At 39.2% G+C, this 26149-nt stretch overlaps 6 protein-coding genes across 8 annotated transcripts; 3 read left to right on the forward strand and 3 right to left on the reverse strand.

The window, feature by feature from the left end:
- The first annotated feature begins 56 nt into the window (after nucleotides 1-56).
- LOC18020915 (monosaccharide-sensing protein 3) lies at nucleotides 57-2605 on the forward strand. 2 transcript variants are annotated; one of them, XM_006403847.1, is made up of 5 exons: nucleotides 57-135; nucleotides 230-796; nucleotides 868-1796; nucleotides 1872-2059; nucleotides 2149-2605. In XM_006403847.1, the coding sequence occupies exons 1-5, from the start codon at nucleotides 57-59 to the stop codon at nucleotides 2603-2605; spliced, it is 2220 nt and encodes a 739-aa protein (XP_006403910.1). The 2 variants fall into 2 exon arrangements, with proteins under 2 accessions (XP_006403910.1, XP_024013749.1); XM_024157981.1 differs by having other exon boundaries at nucleotides 1872-2035.
- Nucleotides 2606-2796: 191 nt separating this feature from the next.
- Nucleotides 2797-6987, reverse strand: LOC18020916 (glutamate receptor 3.6). Its single transcript, XM_006403848.2, has 7 exons — nucleotides 6276-6987; nucleotides 5883-6163; nucleotides 4415-5730; nucleotides 4050-4327; nucleotides 3915-3946; nucleotides 3418-3824; nucleotides 2797-3339 (listed from the first exon to the last, which is right to left on the reverse strand). The coding sequence occupies exons 2-7, from the start codon at nucleotides 6139-6141 to the stop codon at nucleotides 2941-2943; spliced, it is 2691 nt and encodes an 896-aa protein (XP_006403911.1). The 5' UTR covers nucleotides 6142-6163; nucleotides 6276-6987; the 3' UTR covers nucleotides 2797-2940.
- A 304-nt stretch (nucleotides 6988-7291) lies between these two features.
- Nucleotides 7292-8871, forward strand: LOC18020917 (probable protein phosphatase 2C 47). The gene is made up of 3 exons (XM_006403849.2): nucleotides 7292-7462; nucleotides 7656-7832; nucleotides 7922-8871. Exons 1-3 carry the CDS (start codon nucleotides 7313-7315, stop codon nucleotides 8681-8683), a joined length of 1089 nt encoding a protein of 362 aa, XP_006403912.1. The 5' UTR covers nucleotides 7292-7312; the 3' UTR covers nucleotides 8684-8871.
- Nucleotides 8872-9524: 653 nt separating this feature from the next.
- LOC18020918 (phosphoinositide phosphatase SAC7) lies at nucleotides 9525-14251 on the reverse strand. Its single transcript, XM_006403850.2, has 21 exons — nucleotides 14103-14251; nucleotides 13876-14021; nucleotides 13675-13758; nucleotides 13405-13532; nucleotides 13226-13317; nucleotides 12985-13042; nucleotides 12801-12857; nucleotides 12675-12708; nucleotides 12412-12492; nucleotides 11933-12039; nucleotides 11697-11783; nucleotides 11534-11611; nucleotides 11321-11391; nucleotides 11136-11234; nucleotides 10941-11040; nucleotides 10751-10859; nucleotides 10590-10662; nucleotides 10356-10449; nucleotides 10114-10206; nucleotides 9950-10016; nucleotides 9525-9877 (listed from the first exon to the last, which is right to left on the reverse strand). The coding sequence occupies exons 2-21, from the start codon at nucleotides 14018-14020 to the stop codon at nucleotides 9741-9743; spliced, it is 1794 nt and encodes a 597-aa protein (XP_006403913.1). The 5' UTR covers nucleotide 14021; nucleotides 14103-14251; the 3' UTR covers nucleotides 9525-9740.
- A 283-nt stretch (nucleotides 14252-14534) lies between these two features.
- Nucleotides 14535-17997, reverse strand: LOC18020919 (protein STRICTOSIDINE SYNTHASE-LIKE 6). 2 transcript variants are annotated; one of them, XM_024157722.1, is made up of 5 exons: nucleotides 16553-16757; nucleotides 15651-16295; nucleotides 15242-15552; nucleotides 15034-15157; nucleotides 14535-14922 (listed from the first exon to the last, which is right to left on the reverse strand). In XM_024157722.1, the coding sequence occupies exons 2-5, from the start codon at nucleotides 16050-16052 to the stop codon at nucleotides 14653-14655; spliced, it is 1107 nt and encodes a 368-aa protein (XP_024013490.1). In that variant the 5' UTR covers nucleotides 16053-16295; nucleotides 16553-16757; the 3' UTR covers nucleotides 14535-14652. The 2 variants fall into 2 exon arrangements, with proteins under 2 accessions (XP_024013490.1, XP_024013489.1); XM_024157721.1 differs by lacking the exons at nucleotides 14535-14922; nucleotides 15034-15157; nucleotides 15242-15552 and adding exons at nucleotides 16957-17080; nucleotides 17172-17482; nucleotides 17567-17997 and having other exon boundaries at nucleotides 15928-16295; nucleotides 16553-16869.
- A 3119-nt stretch (nucleotides 17998-21116) lies between these two features.
- LOC18020920 lies at nucleotides 21117-21961 on the forward strand. The gene is given in 2 exon segments (XM_006403852.2): nucleotides 21117-21135; nucleotides 21138-21961. Coding segments are annotated over 2 exon segments (843 nt in total).
- Nucleotides 21962-26149: the final 4188 nt, after the last annotated feature.

A 26149-nucleotide genomic window follows, 5' to 3' on the forward strand; every position in this document is an offset into this window, starting at 1 on the left:
ATGTTTTGTCAAATCGATTCTTGACCGTTTTGGGAGGTAAAAAATCGCTAAGAAAGATGCAGAGCGTAGTGCTTGTTGCTTTGGCCGCTGCGATAGGTAATATGTTGCAGGGCTGGGACAATGCCACCATTGCAGGTACCTCTCTTTCTTTCTCTATCTTTTCTTTCTTTCTTTCTTTACATAGAAATATACGAAACAATGATTGATGGTGTATCTATCTTGGTGGCAGGAGCTGTGATTTATATCAAGAAAGAGTTTCATTTGGAGAAAGAACCAAAGATAGAAGGGCTTATTGTAGCAATGTCTCTCATCGGAGCCACTTTGATCACAACTTTCTCTGGTCCAGTCTCTGACAGAGTAGGAAGGCGTTCGATGCTTGTACTCTCTTCTCTTCTCTATTTCCTCAGTAGCATCGTCATGTTTTGGTCTCCCAATGTATACGTTCTCCTTTTCGCAAGGCTTCTTGATGGGTTTGGGATCGGTCTAGCTGTCACTCTCGTCCCAATCTACATCTCTGAGACCGCACCTTCTGAAATCAGAGGATTACTCAACACTTTCCCTCAGTTCTGTGGATCCGGTGGGATGTTTCTATCTTATTGTCTTGTGTTTGCAATGTCTCTTCAAGAATCTCCGAGCTGGAGGCTAATGCTCGGGGTTTTGTCCATCCCTTCCATTATCTACTTTGTACTCGCGGCTTTCTTCTTGCCTGAATCTCCAAGGTGGCTTGTCAGCAAAGGCCGCATGGATGAAGCTAGGCAGGTTCTACAGAGACTCCGTGGAAGAGAAGATGTTTCAGGTTTGTCTTTGATGAACCATTAAGACCTTCTAGATTATTTGAACTTAGACTAACTCAATGTGTGATCTTAGGCGAGCTTGCTCTACTAGTTGAAGGGCTTGGGGTGGGAAAAGACACGTCAATTGAAGAATATGTGATTGGACCTGACAATGAAGAAAGCGAGAACGGACATGAACTACCGAGGAAAGATCAGATAAAACTATACGGTCCAGAGGATGGACAGTCATGGATGGCTAAGCCAGTGAAAGGACAGAGTTCTCTGGCATTAGCGTCTCGACATGGAAGCATGTTACAGCGTGGAGGATCCCTCGTTGATCCAGTTGTCACTCTCTTTGGTAGCATTCATGAGAAACTTCCTTCAGAGAACATGAACGTATCATCACGTAGCATGATCTTCCCCAATATGGGAAGTATATTGGGAATGATGGGAAGGCAAGATTCTCAGTGGGATCCAGAGAGGAACAATGAAGACAGCTCTGACCAAGATGAAAGCTTGAACAGTCCTCTTCTTTCTCCGCAGACCACTGAGCCAGATGAATGCAACCAGCGGACCGTAGGGACCATGCACAGGCGACAAAGCAGCCTGTTTATGGCAAACGTGGGGGAGACGGCAACAGCTACAAGCATAGGTGGTGGATGGCAGTTGGCTTGGAAGTATAACGACAAGGTTGGTGCAGATGGTAAAAAGGTCAATGGAGGATTGCAGAGAATGTATATTCACGAGGAGAACGCCCACAACAAAAACAATAACAACATTGGTATTTCAAGACGTGGATCGCTTCTCTCCTTCAACACAGAAGCTGATGTTCATGATCAGGAGAATGGTTATATTCAGGCTGCTGCATTGGTGAGCCAAGCTTCGATGATCCCTGGAGTTAAAGGAGAGACTGCAATGTTTCCAAAGGAGGTTAAGGCTGCAGGTCCAGGCTGGAGAGAGCTGTGGGAACCAGGTGTGAAGAGAGCGTTGATGGTTGGCGTTGGGCTTCAGATACTGCAACAGGTAAAATACTTTATTTTATTTTGTCTCTAAAAATGTAAAAAAACAACAATAAAAGGAAATCTTGAATGTTTGCAGTTTGCAGGAATAAATGGAGTGATGTATTATACACCTCAAATATTGGAAGAAACAGGAGTGTCTGGTCTTTTGAAAAACCTTGGAATAAGCGCAGAGTCTTCATCGCTTCTCATAAGCGCTTTAACCACATTCTTGATGCTTCCTTGCATTATTGTTTCCATGAGGTTAATTGATGTAACTGGAAGAAGGCGAGTTCTCTCTTCTTTTGTTTCTCTTTTTGTTTTTGTTTTCAGTTTAATGTAAAAAATGTTTTAACAGTATGAAAACGTGATTACAGGTCTCTGATGCTTTCCACGATCCCCATTCTAATACTATCACTACTAACGCTGGTGATAGGAAGCTTGGTGAAGCTTGGAGGCACAACAAACGCATTGATGTCTACAATTAGCGTTATGGTGTATCTAAGCTGTTTTGTAATGGGTTTTGGAGCAATCCCAAACATTCTCTGCTCAGAGATTTTCCCTACATCTGTGCGTGGTCTCTGCATCACCATCTGTGCTCTCACTTTCTGGATCTGTGACATAATCGTCACTTACACTCTCCCCGTCATGCTGAAATCCCTTGGCCTTGCGGGAGTCTTTGGCATTTATGCATTTGTTTGTGCTGTTGCGTGGGTTTTCGTGTACCTTAAGGTACCAGAGACAAAGGGAATGCCTCTTGAAGTTATCTCTGAGTTCTTCTCTGTCGGTGCAAAACAGCAAGACCTTGCAGCTTCATTTCTCTCTGATGGCTGACTTTTTCTTTTCTTTTTCTGTTGCGCTTTTCAACTTTCCTGCTGTATGTTGAACACGTTAATAATAACAAATACATACCACTAGCTTGGGATTTTATAATGCTTCCCTAGGCTACATAGAGGTTTTCTTAGATTCCTGCAACTGTAACTGCTAATTGTGAGATCTTTCCTTTTGTAACCATAAGATGAGAAGCAGAGTTTTTATTAATCAAAGCCACCATGCGATTAAATACAAATACAAAACAGAGTTTGATCTCAAATGTAGCAACAAAAGGGGAAAGTACATACTAGAGCCATTATGTGGTCTTGAAATACTTTAGTTGCACCACCATTTATTTAGTTATCTTCAAGCTGCCTTTCTCTAGAGGACCGAGCCTTAATGTCTTCTTCTTTCTCTTTGACAAAGGAGAGAAAAGAGTGGATACGTGCAGATGGTGAGCTTCTTCTCCTTATGGAGCCCTCTGGTTCTTGATGATCAGGAGAATGATGTCTGAACTGACGTATCATCAATACTGTATACACTGCAAGAGCAAGAACGCATGCCAGTCCACACACCACAAACAATCCCCAAAAGCTCTTTAGCTCAAGCCTATCCACTTCTATCTCTGCGCCTTGCAAGGAGCAAGCTTTCCGTAGCAACCATTTGTCTCGTATTCTCTGCAAATCTCCATTTTCTGATAGCTGCAGAATCGCCGTTGAAACATCAACTGCCAAAGGTGAGTTACGTGGGAAAGCCTGAATAATGGGAGAGAAAAACGTTATCAGTTTCTAAACATTTGAAAGGATACTCAGAAGACTCAGAAGGATACTCACAAATCCCCATCCGTTTTTTGTGAACTCTTGGCCAACTATGCCAAACTCACATCGGTTTGAAAGGAAAAGCTCTATGTAAGCACGTTCATCAACAACAGCAGCAACGCCACCTTTTCCTGGACCATCTCTCAAGGCCTTCTCATATTCCTCTGGAGACCGAAGAGGGACCAGTCTTGACTCATGGATTCTGAGCTCGTTAACCAAATAGTCTCTGACAAAAGAGCCTTGTGGATACCCAATAGGATCATTGTTTGTTTCCAAAGTTTCTATGCCTTTGATTGGCGAAGACAGTTGATGAACTGTGAGGATTGATGTGAGGCTTGCAGTATAGCTTGAGTTGACTATGAGAACTACGAATAGCCATATTAGCAACACTATTCGTCCAAGGTTGCTGATGGTCGTCTCTCCTGTATAAATTCAGCAGAAAAGACTGAACACCTTATGCCAATTTCAAATATGTAAAACATCTTAGGCACAAGAGGAAGTGGTACACTTACTATGGGAGAAGAAAAGTGTTGAAAAGCTGAACCTGCAAAACAAACTAAATATTTCAGAGAAAAGACCTGAAAAACTTTGTATAGTGCATGTGTTTTGATTTGAGTCCATCCAGTTTGAGCTTATTCTGTTTTCACCAGAAAGTAGTGATGACTTGTCTACGAGGAGGGCCTCGAAACTCGTCGTTGTGTTTGTGTTCCAGAAACCAAATGACTGCACCGACTATGAGGAAAGAGAAAGCTGAAATAAGCCACATTTGGGGAGTGAACGGCCTCAAGAACGCCATAGCATTAGAACCCAACTTCCGGATAGGAGCCACAACCACTAACCCTGACTCCACATACGGCTGAGTAAAATCTGCCATTTTGGTTCTCTCTGTTATAATGGTGATATCACCAACACCTGCATCGTAGACCTGTGTAAAAGATGCTTTAGCCCCAATACATGTCATCATAAAAAGCCATCATCATAACAGGTTCAAACAGAGAACTTATCTACTCACCCCAGCTGTTATCAAGCGGACTAGCTCAGAGTTACTTGGATTATCATGACCATTACCAAAAGCTACAAGCTCAAACGGTACTGCATAAGGCAATAAGCTGAGAGCGGCAACAAAGACATCAACACAAAAGCCAGTGATGATCCCGTTGCTTTGAACTGAGACCACCTCTTCGAATCTGTAACGATTTGGTACTCCAATCCTCAAATGCCTTCCATTGTTTGAGAACACCCATCCACGAGGATTTTGTGTTGTCTGTCCTGGCCAGACAACACTATGAAGCTTCTGTCTCGATAAAGATGTGTTCTCCAACTCGTCAGGCTGCATCACAGACAGGCCTAGATGATTGTACCAGTAACCAATGGTCCTGTAACCAGTCCCAATGACATTAAGCACATCAAACGCTGGATTTACAAGGTTCCTGTCCCTAGTAAACTTCATCCTACCAGTTAAGCCAATTCTATCAACCTGTAAGATGCTCTCAAGAAACGTATTTCCTCCATCAAATACTTTCAGAGCATCAAGATGCAAGTTTCCACCCCTAAGATCAGATATAATCGGATTCTTTGAAAAGGAAACGTTTCCACCTTTGCGGAAAAAATCATCAATGGCATGAGCAAGCAGCCAGACAGTGTCATAAGCATAAAGTCCATAAGTGCTCAGTCCAACATGAGTTAAATTATGCCACCTTTGAGTGAAGTTCTTCTTCATGACAGAGTCAGGAGTGTATATCCGCAGTGTAATGACCCCTTGAATGTTATTTATCGTGTCCAAGGGAAGAGGAGAGTCTGTATCTATGATAGTTGAAAGCCAATTGGTGGCAATCCACACGTAACCAGTGCTCATCATACCAAGATACTGTGCCACATTGAAAACCTCTAAGCCCCAGATGAAAGAAGCGTGAACAACAATGATCCTTGACTCACTCAAAGCTACCTTAATCAGCAAGTTAGTGATGTTCTCTCTGGTAGGTTCAGGAGGCAAAGCTGCTTTGTATGAGATTCTGCAGCGCTTCTCAGCTAACTTGTCTCCCAAGGCAGCTACACCATTTTGGCCATAATCATCATCCGCATATATTGCTATCACCTCTCTCCAACCATAGAAATGAACAATGTCTGCTATGGCGGCCATCTGATAGAGATCATTTTGTGAAGTTCTGATGAAGAAAGGGAATTGCAGAGGAGACATGGTAGGGTCTGTGGCAGTGAAGGATAGTATAGGAATCTTTAGTTCTGATGCAACATGAGCTACTACTCGAGCGGATGTTGATCTCTGAGGCCCTATTATTGCCACTGTCTCAGATTCCATGAATCGCAGAGCTTTCAAATGTGAAACAAAACAAATCAGTCAATAATATGGGCCTTGAGGATACTAACATGTTACTGAACTTAAAAAGAGAAGAAACTGCTTTGATATCCATAAACAAGACAGAAAACACTTAATGATCATTTCACAGAGAAGTCTCACTTACGTTCCATGATGCTCATGAATCCATTGAATTTGGTGTCATGCATGATGATCCTGAGTTGAGTGTTGTTAAGAACGCTGGGGTTGGCATTCACGTCTTCAACAGCGGCTTCCATAGCAACTTTGATGACTCTACCAATGAGAGAAGTGAATGTGAAAACCGAACCGATGTTCACAACTTGGGGCCTCGCAGAGACATTTGTGGTGAGTCCTTGTAGAGGAACTGCATCGCAGACGATGAGCAAAAGCAGAAGCCACTTCATCTTCTCAAATTTCAGCAGCTTCCTGTTTCAGAAAGTAAAGAGAGAGGAAGGTCAAGTTACTGGAGTGACCTCCATTAACAGGCCTAATCAGAACTAAAAAGCTCTGGAATGTTGAAGGAAGATATATGCTTAACCTGTCGCTTTTGAGGAAATGGTGAAGCGAGTGATTGAGTGCCTCTTAAATAATCTAGAAAGTGGAGGTCCTTTGAGAATGGTGGTCATAGATTCAACTCTCACTCACTCATATGATATATCCTTTTGTCTCAGTGGAGCTATCACTGTATCAATGATGAATCTTTACCCAGCCCACTCTCTTCCTCATATGATTACTTCCACATTAAATCAAGAAACTCCTTTTACCAAAAACACCACTCGGACTTTAGACACTGGAAAAAAATCTCAGCTCTTGCGCCTTCGAGTTAGTGCCCAAAAAAAAAAAAAAAAAAAAATAGACCACTCAAGTCAACGCTTGCTTCTTGTTTTTTTATTCCTTAAAAGCGATAGTTTCCAAATTTCTTGACGCCTAATTCCACTAGGATAGAGACCCAAATTCACAAAATCACAGTCTAATTATCCTCTGTTCATTGGAAAACAAAAAAAAAAAATCGAAAAAGCAATGAAAATTGAAAGTGTACCAAATGAAATTGTCAATAGGGATTTGGAAATTGATTCAAAGGCTAATCAAAACTCCACTGAGTCTCGGTGAAGATGCCGACGCAAAACAATGGGTTTGTTTGAGGGTAAAACACCGACACACCCTTCATTTTCGCTATAACTTCTGTATACACTTGCTCTGTGTTAACAAGGAAATGGAAGAAATTAAAATTATTCAAAAAAAAAAAAAAAGGAAAGGGAAGCAGTCGGCAAAAAAGAAGAAACTTAGAAATGATTTTATTTTACTATTCAAATTAAAGAAAAGTTCTTTTGATCTTTGGTCTCTATCGTGACTCTGGCTGGTTTAAGTGAGATACTCTGTTTATGGTTCTGTTTTCGGCCTTTTTAATGGGCTTTTCTAATGCAATTAAAGAAAAGTTGGAAATGGGAAGTACACGTGGAAGCCAAAGAGCTAATTGGTGAGTAAAATAAGGAGAAGGTAGAAGAAGAAAAAAGCTATTTTTATATATACAAAAGAGATGATTCTGAGCAAAAGAAAGCTGATCGGAATCTGGAAATGGCACCGGTGACGGAAGTTTCGCCGATGATAAACAATTTAGAGGTCGGAGATGACAAAATGGCTGCGCACCTCGCCTCCTCTGGAAAGCCTCCAAGGAATCTCTCTGCAATGCGCCATTGCAATAGCACTGCTTGGTTGATCGATTCCGTTGGTTCATTTCTTCTTTGCTTTTTTTTTTCTTCTTTCTCGTTTCTCCTCAAAACGATCACGAAACAGAGTCGAAAAATGTAGCTAGATCGGCCGTGAATCCTCTCGATCGGAATCTCTTTACCTAATCAATGAGACCTTTTTGTGATTCAAAAAGCGATTTAATTAACAATGTGTAATGAAAATGGCGCAGGAAGGAGAGGAGAGATTTGGTGCAAAATCACCGGAAGGAGTAAACTCAACATTCCAGCCTGTGTTCAGATCTGGAAGTTGGTCGGATAAAGGGCCAAAGCGATCAATGGAAGACGAATTCATCTGCGTTGATGATCTCACTGAGCATATTGGATCAACCACTGGAGCTTTCTATGGGGTATAATATATAAAGTCAAAATTTTGTTTTTGTTGAGATCTGATCAAATGCTCTGTTTTGTTTTACAAAAAGTTGAGTTTTTTATGAAGGTGTTTGATGGGCACGGAGGTGTAGATGCTGCATCGTTCACAAAGAAGAACATTTTGAAGCTTGTGACGGAAGACAAACATTTCCCAAGCAGCACCAAGAAGGCAACAAGGAGTGCCTTTGTGAAGACGGATCATGCTTTAGCAGATGCTTCCTCTCTCGACAGATCCTCAGGCACAACCGCACTCACTGCCCTCATCTTGGACAAGACCATGCTGATTGCAAACGCTGGCGACTCAAGAGCCGTGCTAGGTAAACGTGGCAGAGCCATTGAGCTATCAAAGGACCACAAACCCAACTGCACATCGGAGCGGCTACGCATTGAGAAGCTCGGAGGTGTCATCTACGATGGATATCTTAACGGACAGCTCTCTGTGGCTCGAGCTTTAGGAGATTGGCACATTAAGGGAACCAAAGGGTCGCTCTGCCCGCTTAGCTGCGAGCCTGAGCTGGAGGAGATTGTGTTGACGGAGGAAGATGAGTTTCTCATAATGGGGTGTGATGGGCTATGGGATGTGATGAGTAGCCAGTGTGCAGTGACAATGGTGAGGAGGGAGCTGATGCAGCATAATGATCCTGAGAGATGCTCTGAAGCTCTGGTCAAGGAAGCCCTTCAACGCAACAGCTGTGATAATCTTACTGTAGTGGTTGTCTGTTTCTCGCCGGAACCGCCTCCTCGGATTGAGATACCTAAGTCTCATAAGAGGAGGAGCATCTCTGCTGAGGGATTGGATCTCCTCAAAGGTGTTTTGAATGATTTGTGAAGGAATTGAGCAAAGCTGAAAAAGGTAAGAAGAGACTTGCTTTATTATCTTCTTTTTTTTTCCCATCTTTTGACAGGAAAGTCAGAGATCCCAAAATTTGTGTGCTATTTTTGTTCTCTGGTTTTCCAAGTTTTGATTAAATTATTCTTCTTTTGTGAGGAAGTTTACTCATTCTTTTTAATGTTAGATCTTACCATATCTAAATGATTTAATATTTGATTTGAACGGTTAAAACCGTTGTTGGTGAGATCAAGCAAACTATTAACTTTCACTCCTTACCTTATATAATTGTAATAAATACTGAATACATGACCATTTCGCACAACTGAAGCAACTCTCAAATCTCCTTCACACAGCAGCCACAGGTTTCTTTCCTAAGATTTGCTTCATTATTGAACTGCTTCCTGCTTTCCTCCTTCCTCCCTCTGCTTTTAGTCTAAAACCAAATATCAAGACAGAGCATCGTCGAAAAAGACAAGTACCTCAACAGATATCAGCTAGCGTTCGCTCTGTTTGCGACTCAGAAGGCCGAATCAATAAAAAATTGAAAATAGGTTGAACTCGCCAAAGGAGCACAGTTTGGCGGCAAAAACGAGAAAAAAACAACCGTCTTTGATTTTCGTGCTATATAATAACCACTCTTGGACAGCGAATCAGGCCATTATTATTGTGATATACTGTACTAATGGGCGTAGCCCGATATAAATACCCAACTTTGGCTACATACATACGGCTCTTTTCCTCCTCTTGCATCAATTCCTATACGTGAAGTTGAATTACGGAGACTTTCATATACTAAGCCTGACTAAATCATAGACTGAAAAGTGAAAAGGAAGAAAGATGTGTAATTCTAAATGTAATTGTATCCGAGTAATTGGTGGCAGTGGGAGTATTAAAATCGTAAGGGAACCCCACCTGAGACAATTGCCTCTAGATGGCGTCACAAGGTCCAACTTTGATACAAATAAAATAGCAAAAAGAGAAAATTTTTGGCTCTGACTTGAGCCCCATGTCTTAGTTTGTGATCACAATGGTCACCCCGGTGGAGAAAAATGGATCATCCTCTGGGCTTGTGCAGGCGAGGTCGGTTGCAGAAGATCCGGCCATTAGCCCTAACCAGTGCCGCAACGCCCACACAGATGCCCGTCCACAAGAACGAGAAGAACAAGTGCTTATGCTTATAATCACTCCCAGCTGCTCAGCATTTTACACGGTTTTATAATCAGGTTTGTAACCATACCGCAAAAGAAAGATCAGATTTCATACCTTGTTTCAGAGACAATGTCGCAAACCAGAAACTGATCAGAACCACAGCCAATGCCACTGGGAAGTTCTGAGAAATTCAAATCACTTTGTTGTTAGACTAGGATTCTTTATATACTGAGAAACTGGAGCGGGCATAGTTTTAATCTTAATTGATGAATGCTTACGGCTATAGCCTCTAGGCCACCCTTTTGAGGAACAGGGGCCATGTCTCGGCTCACAGCAACTATATAGTGCCCTTGCAGGAGATCAATAGCATCCTTTTGCACACAACCAAAATTAACTAGAGTCAGGACACGTTCCAGTCTCAGGGGTACGACGAGAAGTCGTACACAGTTCTAAGTATTATTACAACTGAACATTATTATATTATACAAAGTATAGTTACTGAGTATGAAAAGCCACCGACCTGCTTTGTTCCATCAGCAAAGTTATTCAGGTAATAGCGTACGAGTGAGCTCCAACCATCTTTAAGGACACCTTGGGCAGTCCGATGCCCAAACCTAGAATTAAGCCAGTTAAGTTAGAGACACATTAGATGGCTTGTAGAGTAAATCTACAAAACTCTCCCTTCTTAATTACTGCATGTTTCCTTATAAGCAGGACATATTCAGACCCGAGATTAAACATATGTAAAAGGTACCTGACGAAGTCTCCTTTAAGTGCAGGAGTACCAGAGTACTGAATGCTGACGTCATCACCATGATCAGCCCATACTGAAAGGCGAAAGTGCATAAGCAAAATTCCGGAAATTTACATCTAAGTACTGCAATATCAGATATGCTACAAAGATAAGAGACTTACATATTTTATAGCGTTCATCAAAATTCGGATGCGAGCTTATGGTTTCTTCAGCGCCAAAAACACCGATCCTTTTTAGTTGAAGTTCTAACATCTTTCGACCGATCATGCTCTGCATTTGGCAGGAAGTATGCGGCATGGATGAGCAAAGGCCAATGAGGAAGAGCAGCATTATAATATTATTATGACTAACCTGGGTGACATTTGTACGGTCTAAGCAATCTATGCAGTTTGTTCGGACAACACCAAGCTGCTCCTTCATTTTCTCACCCTTTTCATTTAACAGAAAGTACCTGTGCAATTTAAGAGAATGCAAAATGACATGCCATTTTGACTATAATTCATATTTTGAAACTATATAACCAGAAATGTCTAAAGAAATTCATACCCATTTTGTGCAAGAAAACCCTCAATCTGGTCGTACAGAATTGATAAGCGCTCAAAATGTATATGCCCACAAATGCGATGGAAATCAAAGTGCAGGTATCTACAGGATAAGGCACCTTCTTTAATGAGTTGAAGACAAATAAGATATAAACGATCTAAAAAGCATATTAGACAATAGATAACTACCTTATTTCATCCCCAGTAATGTGCTGCATTACACTAGCATACTTCTCACATAAACGCCCCTCACCACCATGCTGATTGAGGAATATAATGTTAAAGTAGATCTATGCATTGTATTTCATTTAAAGATCAAGAGGAGCTCGCAAACATGATGTGAACCACATCTTGAGTCACATTACTCCACAAATATTCATGTCAATTTGAAAGAATATGTACCTTATTAACAAGATCAACTGCCAAAACTGATCCATATTTTTTCCTTAGGTCTAAAAAGTGACGCTCAGCTGTCCGTGTCTGCAAAAGAAGCACCCAATGCAAGTTACTTAAAAGAAGTAAATAGCTAAAATAGCAACTGTTAAATTAAGGAATTAGTACTCACAGCTTCTTCAGGCTGAACAATCTCAAACTTGGGCTTGTAAGTCAGATCTACAACTTGCTCCCACATAAAAGGAATGGATCCTCTGACCTGTAAGCGTGAAGATAAAATAACATCCAGAATTAAATCATTAAAAATTCAGTCTTGAGAAAAGTTGTATACAAAAAGAAAGCATGTGAATGGTATAAATATAATGATCATAAGGGAATTCACAATAAGAGAGCACGTGAATACAACACCTGAACAAATGATGACGAATATCCATTCATCTGAACAATTTGCTCCGTCTCCACAAAATTAGCAACGTAGCCATCAGGATCAGCTCCTCTTCGCCACATACGTGTACCTTGTAAATGATCCAAAATAAGGGGGAAGACACAATCACAACATAATACTCGTCATCAGAAGTTCCTGCAGGCAAGGACATATATGTCTCCTATCCATCTAAAAGATATAAGTTCAATTGCTGTTAAGGTGCCAACAATCGTGCTTTCCCGTTCTAAAAACAGGTCCCAACAGTATTATTGATTTCCTTGCTTTAGTTATCTAATAAAAAGATCCTAGTATCCATACAAATGACTGAAGTCCCAATACTTACACATTAACGACATTAGTGCAACAGAACCTATTGAAAGTTTCCCATTCTTTTACACTGGTACCCTCGAACAACTTGAAATCGAAGTATCAAAGGTAAAATTTAGCACAGAGAGTTATGTACCATTTCTCCTAGTGCATCTTCTTGCAATCAGAGTAATATCAACAATATCTTTTCCAATGGCTGTTTCAAAACTATTAAAACGTGATGAAGGGTTAAGGAAAGATTCATTCTATGTTAAAACGAGGCCATGTAGAGTAAATAGAAGAAAAGGGAGTGAAACAACTGACAAAAAAAGGAAGATTCATTCGATATTAAAACGAGGCCATGTAGAGTAAATAGAAGAAAAGGGAGTGAAACAACTGATAAAAAAAAAAAAAGGATATTCCCTTGAATTACTGGAAGCAAGAACTGATCAAGCTGCAAACATAAGAAAACAAAAGGTAAGACATTCTGCAAGTACGAAAAAAAGGTGGCTGTCAAAAATTCAAGAACTTCAGGAATACACTCACCTTATTATCGATAAGAACTTCCAACATGTAATTGTTCCATAGAAACCTCGGCTCAGCCTGTAAAAAATGAAACAGCACCAAAAGAAGTTATTTTCAGTTCTGTCACAAACAAGCAACAAGGAAAGATTAATTAATGTTTAATAAGGAAGTTTGATCAATTCCACAAAAGTAACAATATGGCCACCTGTCTCCACAGAGGAAGCGACTTAGACTCAGCACCCAAATCATGCAAGCGTTGTGAGCTGAAATCACAAACCAAAATATCAAACTAAAAGAAAATAACAACGGAATCTTTTCAGAGATAGCATGTCAGATCATTTCAGATAAAAACATTTTTGCATGTATTCATAAACTACAACATAGCTAGTTGTCGACATCAATGTGTAAGCATAAGGAAGAAAATAATACAAAATAAAACCGTTTACCTCAGTGTTAAGTTAACTTCATATGAGAAATAGAGACCAGTCGTCTTTTCTGCGACACTTAACAGCTTGGAGAACTCAGTCTCCATCTTTTTCTGCCAGAAGTGGTACAATGCTTTGAGAGTTTTGATCCATCATTACTGCTAATATATTCCAACAGAAAACTGGGGCGCAGGTTTTACCTGTTCTTCAGGCGAGTTTTTAAGTGAGTGATCACAAGGAAGAACCTTGAGCGATGTGATTTTGAAAATAGGATGGCCCAGAAACGAGCCAACACGTTCAGTCTCGGTCACAACCACCAAATATGATCCTGAATTGGAAGAATATTGCAATCTAATCAAACTCTAGAATAGGTTCCAGATCTAAAGGAAAATAAAATCATAAACACCTGTAGCATACACAACAGAATATAAACACAGTATTGATCTATATGATAGATAATTGTTTCTAACCTGCGAGGAGCTTCAACATCCCAACCACACCAAAAATGGAATGGATTTTAGGGACACGCAATGAATTGCATTCCGCGACTTGATCTGAGCAGAAAGAGACGCAAGGAAAGAAAATGAGACAGCAACCATTATTTATTTTTTTCCCAGCAAAAGCAAAAACAAAAAAACAAATTCCAGAAAAGCTGGGGAAGAAGAACGAACCGATGAGCTTCATGGAGGCATCAACACGACTAATATCCAAACACGGAGCGCCTGAACCATCAGCTGGCTCGATGACATACTGATCGGGAAATTCCCATAAACGTAAACGGGAATGCAATTTGTTCCGAGAATCGGATGCCTCCATACTAAAACAGACAGAGAAAATTTCACAAATCGTAGGGAAAGCAAAGAGGAGAAGATAGCCTTTAAAAGTAGAAGAAGATCACCTGAGCGAGGAAAGAGGAGATCTGAAGCTTATTCGCCGGGAAACGTCGGGAAAGAGAGAAGGCGAATTATGAGAGGGATTGAAATTATGGAACGCGTAGAACGTGCAATAATTTTGCGTTTAATCGTTGGATCAAGTCTTTCGAATCTGAATGTTTTTAGTGGACGACCACCAATTATACCTTTCAAAGAGAACATTGGTTCGACTCCAACTTGTTACCATCTTCACTTTTGATATTACCACAAATCTTTGATTAACCAAATTCATGGGATTAGCACAAGATCAATTCGACCCAATCAATTAAGGTCTCTTCTTAACATTTATAACAAAATCACCAATCCATCATTTTCATTTGAAAAGTTAATTTTTTAGTCCAAAAACAATGAGATCAAGACTTGATGTTCAAAGCCTCTTCTAGTGATCTTAGTCCAAAAAAAGTTCCAGTCTTGTGTATTTATCAGGGACAATGGCTTTACATTTTGTGACTGTGAAATGCAAGTAAATGTAAAAAAGTTTTATATTGTGTATACACTTGATGTTCAAAGCCTCTTCTACTGTGCAGGATACTTGAGGAGATCGAGTCGGATAATGTGGGAATGCAACAGACTCCCACAATAGAGATATCTCCCAATCTTGACTCCGGTGGTTATGTGAGATATTTTACGATCATGGTACAATGCAATGGGCTTCCCATCCAAATCAACCTGCAAAACGCCAGCATTCTCCGCAAACATAGGTTCGAAACCGTATTTAGCCGCCATAACTGTGAGTTTCCTCAAGAAAGGGTACTTCATCGAGAGCTTCCACAACGTTGTTACTCCCTGTTAGTATTCACAACAAACACCCTTTTAACAGTAAGCTGAAAAGGATGATACAAAAAGCTCATCATAAACATCAAGAAGATAGGATTTCAATTTGTCATAAAAAAATACCGAAGGTATTGCAATCCAGTAATGTCCATCTCCATCGTACCGGATGTTATCTGGATAACCGGGTAAGTCTTGAATGAATACCTCCACACGCCCTCCATTGATGTAATACTTGCTACATCTTCTTCTGATAACAACAAGAAAACAACCTGAGACGATGTTTCAATGCACAGACAGACAAGAAGACAGAGTTGATAAAGAGAAAGAGGACACTGTGGTTTCACAGAAGACGAGATGGGATTGATCAGGAGACATAGAGACGCCATTGGCGAAGTAGAGGTCTCTGAGGAGGACACGTGTGGTTCGTGTTGTGGGGTCAAAGCTCATGAGTCGACCATGTGGTTTGCCTTCCAAGAAGTCAAAGGCGGCTTGACGGAAATTGTATTTGTAAGAAGCATCAGTGAAATACAAAACGCCGTTATCTCCAACGGCGACTGCATCAGTGAGCTTAAATCTCACTCCTTCTGCTTCATCCGTCAGTAATTCCGTCTTCTTCCCGTCATTGCTTATGTTCAACAACCCCTATAATTTACACACACTACAAAAATCATCTCCTTGATTCTTTGTAACCTGAGATTTTCAAAATAAATTCGATTCCAAAAATCACAAACACACCGAACCTTGTATGCGTCTGCGACGATGACCTCGCCGTGGAGTCCGAAAGCGATTCCGAGCGGTCTACCGCCGGTGTTGACCCAATCCTCAACGACCGAGTCATTAGCTGAGTCGAGGACCTTGACTCGTTTCACCCATCCATCTACACAGCCTGTATAGATGAGGCCTGAGTCTCTGTGGTAGGCTATATCCTCTGGATTATTGAGAAGACCAGCACCGATAAACTCGGCTCCGGTGAGTAATCCGTCGTTGAGAAGCGGCGGGATGGAATTAGTGGAGTAGGCTAATGCTTCAGCGGGAAGGGGAGCTGGGTCAAAGGTGTCGAGTCGGTAGAGAGCGATAGAAGCTAGGAATGGGATGATGGTGGAGAAGAAGAGAAAACGTGGGGAGAAGAAGAATATAGCCATTGGAGAAAGGATTGGCTTTGTGGAGAATAGTGAGCAGCACCAAAAATTTTGAGTGATAGTAGAGAAACACGTTTTGATTGATGTTGCAATCGCAGATACCAATCGATGACTCGAGGAATCTTTGAATCCATTTGCTCCGTGGTACGTAACGTATTCATTCACTGGTCCTATGTTTTGGGCTTTACCAGCAGACCCGATATGTTAATGATTTGGGCCTGCAACATCAGGCTCTGTTTCCAATCACTACATACAGAGAAGAAGAAGAAACATACATATGATCAATTGGGTTTTGAGTGCAATGATTTATGTTACAACTGTACTAGTGTGGTCCTTGTCATTTTGTAAGCAGGTTTATATGCTTATCATTTTCTATGTAAGAATGTGTCTAACTTACACCTAGTATATTTTCAAATCAATATTTCATGCTACTAAAAAACAAAATGTCCTAATATTCAGAAAGATCCTATGATCATCATCATTCTCAGGGGCGATGAGTTTACATGTATGGCAGAGAAAAGATGGTAAATATAATAGTTCAAAGCCTCTTCTATCGTGCAGGATATTTGAGGAGATCGAGTCGGATAATGTGGGAATGCAAGAGAGTCCCACAATAGAGATATTTCCCAATCTTGACTCCGCTGGTTATGTGAGATATTTTATGATCATGGTACAATGCGATGGGCTTCCCATACAAATCAACCTGCAAAACGCCAGCATTTTCCATAAACATGGGTTCGAAGCCGTACTTAGCCGCCATGCCTGTGAGTTTCCTCACGAAAGGGTACTGCATCGAGACCTTCCACAACGTTGTTGCTGCCTGTTTTGCAAAACAGTTAGCCAAAAAAAGATGGTAATCAAAGCTCAATCATAAAGTTAAAAGATTTCAATTTGTCAAAAAAAATACCGAAGGCATTGCAATCCAGTAATGTCCATCTCCATCGTACCGGATGTTATCTGGATAACCGGGTAAGTCTTGAATGAATAACTCAACACGCTCCTCGTTGATGTAATACTTGCTGCATCTTCTTCTGAGAAGAACAAGAAAACAACTTGAGATGATGATGATTCAATTCACTGCACAGAGGTGAAATTACATAGAGAAAGAGAAAGAGAAATTACACAGGGGTTTCGCAGAAGACGAAATGGGTTTGATCGGGAGACATAGAGACGCCATTAGCGAAGTAGAGGTCTCTAAGGAGGACACGTGTGGTTCTTGTGGTGGGGTCAAAGCTCAAGAGCCGGCCATGTGGTTTGCCTTCCAAAATATCAAAGGCGAATTGATGGAGATTGTATTTGTAAGAACCATCTGTGAAATACATAACGCCGTTATCTCCAACGGCGACTGCATCCGTGATCTTAAATCTCACTCCTTCCGCTTCATCCGTCAATAATTCCGTCTTCTTCCCGTCATTGCTTATATTCAACAGTCCCTAAATACACACACACACACACACAAATCATCTCGTGATTCTGAGTTTTTTCAAAACCCAGATTCTCAAAATCACGCACCAAACCTTGTATGCGTCTGCGACGATGACTTCGCCGTGGAGTCCGAAAGCGATTCCGAGCGGTCTACCGCCGGTATTGACCCAATCCTCTACGACCGAGTCATTAGCTGAGTCGAGGACCTTGACTCGTTTCACCCATCCATCTACACAGCCTGTATAGATGAGACCTGAGTCTCGGTGATAAGCGATATCCTCGGGGCTATTGAGAAGAGCGACGCCGATAAACTCGGCTCCGGTGAGTAATTGGTCGTTGAGAAGCGGCGGGGTGGAGTTAGTGGAGTAGACTAATGCATCGGCAGGAAGCGGAGCTGGGTCAAAGGTGTCGAGTCGGTAGAGAGCGATAGAGACGAGGAAGGGGATGATGGTGGAGAAGAAGAGGAAACGTGGGGAGAAGAAGAACAGAGCCATTTGAGAAAGGATTGGGTTCGTGGAAAATGGTGGACATCTCCAAATTTTGAAGTGATAAATCAAAGAGAAATACAAATCAAAGAGAAACACGATTTTGGACGTTTTTGTTGATGTTGCAATCGCAGAAACCAAGTGTTGTTGACTTGACGTCGTTAATCAAACGTCACAATTCGATAGTCATAGTTCTATTCCGTGGGCTTTGACTATATTTTTTGGGCCCAATATGTTTATGGCTATGTTATCATCAAGTAAGATTTGGGCTTACAATTACCAGGCCGTGATTTGAATCAGTACATGCGGAGAAGAAGAAGCATGGATTGACTTGAAGACGAGGTTCAATGTATCAAATTCCATGAAGATCTTTCGTCTGAAAACGTACCACTTTTAAGATTCCCCGTACATTACAATAGTCCCATATGATCCTTTTTTTGTCTCTAAATAAATAATTTTATCATATAGAGTCATAGCTCTTGTAACGGAGACACGCCAGTATCTTAAGTCATAATCTTGTCTCTATCAACAATGCTTCCAATTGATCGTAAATAAATAATGCCAGCCTTGAAGCACTCAATCGGGTTAAACCATCTTATCAGGGGACAAGACATTGAACCTCCCTCGTAAATTTTATAGTCAATCACTAGATATTAGGCATTTCTTAATAAATAACTGAAAAACATTTTAATGCATAATTGTTAAATCACAACACCTATCTTAATCCGGTTTAACTTTGAAATTCGTTGGATATATCATGGCGGAAAGATTGATGTTGAAAATCGCTTGTCACCTTTAAAATGTATTTTCATTTGATTCTCAAAAAAGTTTATCTTGAAAATTGTTTTACTCTATATAGAATTATAAAAACCTCAAACAATTATAGTACTCAATTTCCTTGATCATGCATATACATAAGCATTCAAACATACAAATACATAAGCATTAGAGTACTCTGACATGTCTTCCATAGAAGTTCCTCCATCACTACCTTAGGTAACACAGGTACTCCAAAATCTTCATAGTCCTTTAGGACAGACAAAATTTTTTGAGAGATACATTACATTGACTCATTGTCGTATACATCTTGACAGCTGACTAGAAATCCTAAATCTCATTGTGATGAAGCCATCTCTTTGTGCAACTCTGAACAATAGTAAGATTGCTGCATTAGTTTTCTACAGCAGACTCACCTAGAGCATTGGATAATCAAATTTCTTGTAACTACATGTTTGTTATGGTGTCAAATCAAAAACATAAACCAACATCCCACTTACACATGATAACATACAAAACTACTGTAATAAGAGAAGTATAAGATATTATGAAGTAACACTCAAATAATTAATGAAACTGTAATAAAATTAGTCTAACATATTATAAAGTAACGCTCACTTGCACATGATAGTGAGCATAACCTAACATATTTATGATTTTAATAGTTCCTCCATGTGTATCAACTTAACATAACTAACTTTTTGAGCTTGCAATAATATGATTATCTCTAAATAAGATCTAGATGTTCTTCGGATCATCTCTAGTATTGGTCAGAAATTGTGCATACGGTTCTGATTTTGATTTCAATAGAAAGGCAAAAAGACAGTGGCCAACAAGACGATGGAAGCTGGAGAAGAAATTTCTGAGTTGCTGCAAAAAGAAGATACTTCTTTGCTGCTCAAGGATGTAATCACAATACACTAGTTCATCCTAAAAAATCACAATGTCTAAGTCATGGTGGAAAAAGAAGAGTATCGCCATGAAACTTTGGTGTCTTCCTCGGTGTCTTCCTCGGTGTCTTCCTCGGTGTCTTTGGTTTCTTCCTCGGTGTCTTCCTTCTACATAGACGAATTCCTCGGTTTCTAGATAGAAGAAGACATTAGACATCCACAAACTTTATTAGAAGCTCTTCGAGAAACCAGAAATTAGAAGGAATTGAACATAAAAGTAGTATGGCTTGAATTCATCAGACATTTTTTCATTTCAATTGTTATGGTTAGTGACAATTTTGATAAATTCATCTATATTGTCATTTATATAGTTTTCGATTCAGACATCCTATAGGTTTAGAAGTTGTGCTGATGATTTAATTAGGCAATTTTAGACAAGAATAACTTTTCAATTATCTTACCTCTAAAATATTTTTTTTTTTTTGGGTCGAATAACTGTAAGATAATATTTGTTAAAGTACTATCTCTCCTTTAGCAAATCGGATTCATCTTCTTTAGCCTCTGACCCGAACTAAACCATTCTGAAATCTTTGGTTCACCTCTAATCAGCTTGCTAAAGCAGATAAAAACACGTTTCGATTAAATATATTTAATCAGCACCATGAAACGAGGTTCAATGTATCCAAATCCATGAAGATCTTTTTTCTGAAACTTACCACTTTTCAGATTCCCCGTACACAAAATCGACCCGTGGTCTAGCGCTAACCGTATTGGTATATACATACGATACTCGTACATAATCCCTTTTTCTAAATAAACAAATCTATAATATAGCCATAGCTCTTGTAACAGAGACAAGCCATTATCTTAATTCATAATCCTGTCTCACACTCAACGATGCCTCCAATTGATCATGAATCTGATGACAGCCTTGAGGCACTCAATTGTTTTTTTTTTAACCTTTGTTTTTTTTTTTCTAACCATATAATAAAACGTCTTTGATTGGCTGAATCAAAGGGCAAAATTCGCAAAACATTGAACCGCCCTCCTAAATCCTAATCAACATTATTAAAATAGGTAACTAGGAAATTTCTAAATAAAATAATGTTGATATTGTTTGCGACAATCTTCTTCCTCTTCCGACCATCTCGGGAAGTAGTCCATGAACCAAAGATGAATGTTTAATACGTTAAAATTGGCAATTGGATAGATATGAAAAAAAAAAGAGTTAAAATCTGAAATGGTCTGCGACAAATGTTTCCATGTCTCCTTCTTCTGACAAAGCCCATTCTCTCCGGCTGATCAAATGGGAATCACAAAGGCAACATCTAGTTATGGCTCTCTCTAGCTCTGGTCCTCTGAAATCAGTTTCACGTTCCAAAACAGAGCATAAAACAGAGCATTCAAAGCTTCTTCCTTCACCTCCATGTGCGTCGTGGCTTAACTAAACATTCACTGTAACATAAAATATATAACAAATAAAATATCCCATGTTTATCGCACATGCCCTCACTCATATATATACCCAACTTCTCCTCCTTTCTTTTCTTCAACAGAATCAAGAAACATGGCATTTCCTGAAACTCATCTCCATATGCCTATTAGATCTATAAGTCTACCATCAAGAATACACCCTCCTTCTGCTAAGTTTCAAGCTGCAATCTCTCAACTTCAGATTTGCCAAAACTCATCCTCTGATTCTCAATCTCTTCAAATCTCATTACTCAATCTTGCTGAGCTTTACCATTCTCTCCACCAACTCAACCACTCTCTTCCCATCAGTCAAGCCGAGAATTCTCTTGACGTGTCAGCCACGTTACTTGACTCCTGTGACGCAGCGAGAAACCTAATCCTCACCCTCAGAGAGCATCTCCTCAACCTTCAGTCTTCACTTAGGAGAAAAGGCAAATCCATGGAAGTCCAGATCAAAGAGTACTTTTCCTTCAGGAAAAAAGTCAAGAAAGAAACCAACAAGCTTCTTCTTGGCCTCAAGAAGTTAGAAGGCTCTGAGACCACCTCGTTGGCCGTCTCCGTCTTCCGATCCCTTTTCGTGTTTCTGTCGATTACTCCGGCGATGAAGACAAATACATGTACCCTCAAATTCGTCTCTAAGCTTATTGGTGGTGGTCGATCGTCGTCGTCGTCGATAATGAGCGAGTTGCAGAATCTGGATATGGTTCTACGTTCAGATGGGGATAACTCTAAGGAAGTGAAGAAGACGTTGGAGATATTAGAAGAGAGAACAGAGGGACTTGAAGCTGCACTTGGTTCTCTTTTCAAGTCTCTTGTCCAATATAGAGTTTCTTTGCTCAACATTCTTACAACACACTCTTAGTCTGTTTAGTTAGTTAATATAATTCTCTAATTGTACACAAAACATATACAAATACATACAGATTCTTACACTAAAGAAACGAATGGATTTTGAAATTAAAGTCTAATAATGATAGCTACATAAATCATACGCATCTTAATAACCAAGAAAATCCTTTCAACAGGGCAAAGTAAGGGAAGGTACGATAAGGAGTCTCTGTGTCCGTACAATTACGAGTGTTTTCAAGGCAAAATAATGATGATGTGTCAATCTACGATTGGTGGAAAAGTCTCTTCACTCGTGCACATTATATAAAAATTGATAGCACCAAACTACTAGATCTATAATTTTGGGATGGTCTACTGATTTAGCTAATCGCTAATATCTTAATGAATAAAAAGGAGAGAGAGGCCGTTGATCTTTGATTCCTCTTGTCCCCACACATCGGTACATGCAACAGTTCAAGTTTGCTAAGAAACCGACCCCATTCCAATTTTATATAGTACTCCACTTAAGTAATCATCAGACAATAATACATATCTATAGATAACTCAAATATTTATATCACAATCATTAATAAACGAGTTTTTTTATGTATATAGCCTGGTTTGTATTATTGTTTTCGCTAAAAGGATGCATGTATAAGTTATATAACTAATAATAAGTCTATACAGCTAACACATTTTCAATACAATATTATATTTTATAGGTTTCATTATATTATATATATGACGTTTATGACTTTCATAATATTAAAATGTATATAAATTTTCATTGTACCTTTTCCATATATAAAAAATTAAATTTAACAGGAACAAAACTGAAATCCATACAAGGCGATACTTTGTGAAACAAACAAATGTCAAAATTTGATATTTATCACAATAGCAACAAAAACTGTAATTGTTTTGTATTACCCAATACATAGCGTAAACATGAGTAGGTGAACAAAAGCATAAGGTTGCTTCATACCTTTTATAATTCGCTATAATAATGTCTTGATATTATATTGTTGATCTTTTATTGAAGTGAGAGAAGAGAAATGAAGAGACAGAGCAGAGAGAGTTATGGAGAGGTAATGGGGGCAATGGCTCACCAATTATGGCAATTGGGTGGCATAATTATTACACAAAATGACAAACCAAACCAAAAAAAAATATGAAAAAAAAACAAGTGTAATGTTAATAGTTGCTATTTTATCATGTAACGGAGGGTCCATCCAAGAGTAACGTGACTTCACATGGCCCAATTTTTCTTGTCTATCGTCGCAATACCTAAACTTCACATACTTCCCTTAGGTTTAATTTCGTCTATATGCTTATATGTTAGATTTTCTAATTAACTTCTTCTATATGTTTGTATACATATAATTTTGTTGGATTGGTCATTGACTCATTATATGTTTAATACATAAACAGAAAAAGATGGGAAGATTACTACACTAACCTTAGAAAGTATCTATATTACTGGTTCGACGTATTTTTATTTTTTTTACAAAACTAACATAGCATACCCAAAACACTTTTTTCGTCTTTGTTGAAAAAAACCTTATTACGAAAATGCCATTAATTTTTTAATGCCACGTAGGCAGATTTTGGCGCTAAAAATTTCATAAGTCTACCAAGCTTTGACGGTAGACTTATGAAATTTTGGTCAACGCAGAAATTTTGTTGGTAGAGTTATTAGGGCGATGGTAGATTTATTCAAGAGTTGGTAGAGTTTTTAAATGTTGGTAGACTTTTCTTGGTAGAGTTTTGACGATGAGAGGTAGATTTATGGTGTTTCGGTAGATTTGTTGTTATGAATGGTAGACTTGTCAAAAGTTTTGGTAGACTTGTTAACAAAAGCGTTGACTTTCTCGCATAGTTGACTTTTTCGGTAGATTTATTGACAATGAAGTAGATTTATTTTCTGAGTTAGTAGACTTATTTCCTTTAGCGGTAGATTTATGTGAAAAAAGTTGTCAATACGTGCGGTAGACTTATCTGTTTTATGGTAGAGTTATATATAATTGGTAGAGTTTTCGCTTTTGTGGTAGATATGTTTGACTTGTGGTAGATTTAATTCAGTTAAAATTCATTCCGGTTAGTGGTAGATTATATGTTACATGAGGTAGACTTAAAAACTGTTGGTAGATTTATTTGTTTTGTGGTAGATATGTTTGTTTTGTGGTAGACTTATATTTTAAATAAATTTCATTCTGATTTGTGGTAGATTAATAATGACATGAAGTAGACTTACAAGATGTTGGTAGATTTGTTTGTATGTTTGGTAGAGTTTATGTAATCTGGTATACTTATCGGCCGTATGGTAGATTTTTTGAAATAACAATGTGGTAGATTAATTAAGTTTGGTATTTACAGAGTTAACCTTGATCTGGTAGACATATGACATGCTTATGGTAGATTTGTTTATATGGTAGAGTTATTTGTTATGCTTGAGGTAGACTTACTAGTTAATGTTTGGCAGACATTTGACTTTATGGAGTAAAATTACTTTTTTGTCCAAAAGAATTGTTCTATCTACAAAAAAACCTACTGTTTGGTAGACTTATGGTTTCAGTGTTGTACGTTTTGCAATTTTCGTCCATATGGTAGACTTATGGTAACGGTAACCATAAACCGTTACCAACGAACCGTCGCATCGATTTAGAGAACTTCTCTTGATGCATTTTCCAGCGAACCGTCGCATCGATTTAGAGAACTTCTCTTGATGCATTTTCCAACGAACAGTCTCATCGATTTCGAGAACTTCTATTGACTCGAGTCGCTTCGAGTTCTCTTGTGAGTTCTCTATAAATACCACAACCGAGACGATTCATTTCCCATCCCGCTAAACCCTATGGTGAATCTCGAGTCGCTTCCTTCTGATCTTTTGTACGAGATATTGTTAAAAATATCTTCAAACTCGTATTCGGATCTTTGTCTTGCAAAAGTTTCGTCCAAAACACTTAACAACATCTCTAACGAAGCGGGTTTTCTTAGGAATGTTGATTTAATCAACATTATCTTGCCGTGGAGGTGGGATGTTCATGGAAGGGTCGGTGCATTCTTCAGTCGGTGCATTCTTCAGTCGGTGCTTGGCGGCAGGAAATCCATCCGCACAATTGCGAAGAGGTTTATCGCTGATTTTCTTCGAACATAACCTCCAAGCAGGGTGTGATTTCATTCAAATGGCATCAGACAACGGATTTCTCATGGGTAAGTACTGCCACACTATGTTACATCTAACCATGGATGGCACATCAGAGGTATTCAACTCTGTCAAAGCTCTCTCCCGGGAAGATGCAAAGAAAATGAGATCGACAATGGAAAAGATCTTTATGCCTGCGTTCAATTTCCAGAAGCCCGAGGAACTGGTGGAAATGGTTTTCCAGGCTTATAAAAAGTCTTTAAGTACAAGGATTTGTGGTTGTCTCAAAGTACCAGACATGCAATGGATGGGAGATGAATACCTGCTAGAGACGTATGGGGATCAACTTTGTGAATCTTGCTTCTGGAAATTGGAGTGTGCCAATTTCTGGTGGGTAGTACCGTCGTTTGCTATGGATTGGCCACGTTGATTGCATCAGTAGTTGTACTTTCATGTTTGTTGAAAGACTTCTGTTTACTTAAGTAGATTTGTTTTTATTATGAAGTAGACTTATGAAAGTTATGTTGTGTTATTTATGTTGTGTTAAGTAGATTTATGTGTTATTCATTTCGAAAGCTATTAATTATAACAAATCTACCAACAATATAATATAAGTCTACCATTCGTTCGACTGTAATTGGGAACATGACAAGTCTTTTACAACAAATCTACCAACACTATATAATATAAGTCTACCATTCGAGTTAATATAAATCTACTAAACATAAGGAAACGGACTTGTACTTAACAGATACGCAATGGTAGACTTAGTGACCTATATGGTAGATTTGTTTGTAAATTGTTAGATTCAATATCAATGTGGTAGACTTAGTTATCGGGCAGTGCGATTTTACTTTTTTGCCCTGTATGTATTGCCTAAAGTACGGAACAAAATCAGAGTCCATCTTCAACCTCTAGGTTTCGCCGTCGAGCTGTTAAACTTGGGATAACTCTTGATTTTTTCCTTCTACTTCGATCTTGTGCCTCTTATCCACTTTTATATTCATGGATCAAGTTGTTTTGGTTTGTGGTCACTGGGTTTTAAAGAAAACGAGGTGGGTCTTCATCGTAGATCAG

Source organism: Eutrema salsugineum, unplaced genomic scaffold (genome assembly GCF_000478725.1).
Source record: "Eutrema salsugineum unplaced genomic scaffold, Eutsalg1_0 scaffold_16, whole genome shotgun sequence".
NCBI classification, from domain to species: Eukaryota; Viridiplantae; Streptophyta; class Magnoliopsida; order Brassicales; family Brassicaceae; genus Eutrema; species Eutrema salsugineum.

Excerpts from the sequence above, each read along its gene's own strand:
- LOC18020917 (XM_006403849.2), top strand. The coding sequence starts at position 7,313 with ATGGCACCGGTGACGGAAGTTTCGCCGATGATAAACAATTTAGAGGTC. Across the intron at positions 7,463-7,655 it reads CTGCTTGGTTGATCGATTCC|GAAGGAGAGGAGAGATTTGG; the intron begins GTTGGTTCATTT and ends AAAATGGCGCAG. Across the intron at positions 7,833-7,921 it reads CCACTGGAGCTTTCTATGGG|GTGTTTGATGGGCACGGAGG; the intron begins GTATAATATATA and ends TTTTTTATGAAG.
- LOC18020915 (XM_006403847.1), top strand. The coding sequence starts at position 57 with ATGCAGAGCGTAGTGCTTGTTGCTTTGGCCGCTGCGATAGGTAATATG. Across the intron at positions 136-229 it reads GGACAATGCCACCATTGCAG|GAGCTGTGATTTATATCAAG; the intron begins GTACCTCTCTTT and ends TCTTGGTGGCAG. Across the intron at positions 2,060-2,148 it reads ATTGATGTAACTGGAAGAAG|GTCTCTGATGCTTTCCACGA; the intron begins GCGAGTTCTCTC and ends ACGTGATTACAG.
- LOC18020919 (XM_024157722.1), bottom strand. The coding sequence starts at position 16,052 with ATGGCTATATTCTTCTTCTCCCCACGTTTTCTCTTCTTCTCCACCATC. Across the intron at positions 15,158-15,241 it reads GTCTTCTGTGAAACCACAGT|AAGAAGATGTAGCAAGTATT; the intron begins GTCCTCTTTCTC and ends TGTTGTTATCAG. Across the intron at positions 14,923-15,033 it reads ACTGGATTGCAATACCTTCG|GGAGTAACAACGTTGTGGAA; the intron begins GTATTTTTTTAT and ends GAATACTAACAG.
- LOC18020918 (XM_006403850.2), bottom strand. The coding sequence starts at position 14,020 with ATGGAGGCATCCGATTCTCGGAACAAATTGCATTCCCGTTTACGTTTA. Across the intron at positions 13,318-13,404 it reads AAAACTCGCCTGAAGAACAG|AAAAAGATGGAGACTGAGTT; the intron begins GTAAAACCTGCG and ends CACTTCTGGCAG. Across the intron at positions 12,493-12,674 it reads GCTTCCAGTAATTCAAGGGA|GTTTTAATAGTTTTGAAACA; the intron begins ATATCCTTTTTT and ends ACCCTTCATCAC.
- LOC18020916 (XM_006403848.2), bottom strand. The coding sequence starts at position 6,141 with ATGAAGTGGCTTCTGCTTTTGCTCATCGTCTGCGATGCAGTTCCTCTA. Across the intron at positions 5,731-5,882 it reads ATTCATGAGCATCATGGAAC|CTCTGCGATTCATGGAATCT; the intron begins GTAAGTGAGACT and ends CACATTTGAAAG. Across the intron at positions 3,947-4,049 it reads CAAGTCATCACTACTTTCTG|GTTCAGCTTTTCAACACTTT; the intron begins GTGAAAACAGAA and ends TTTGTTTTGCAG.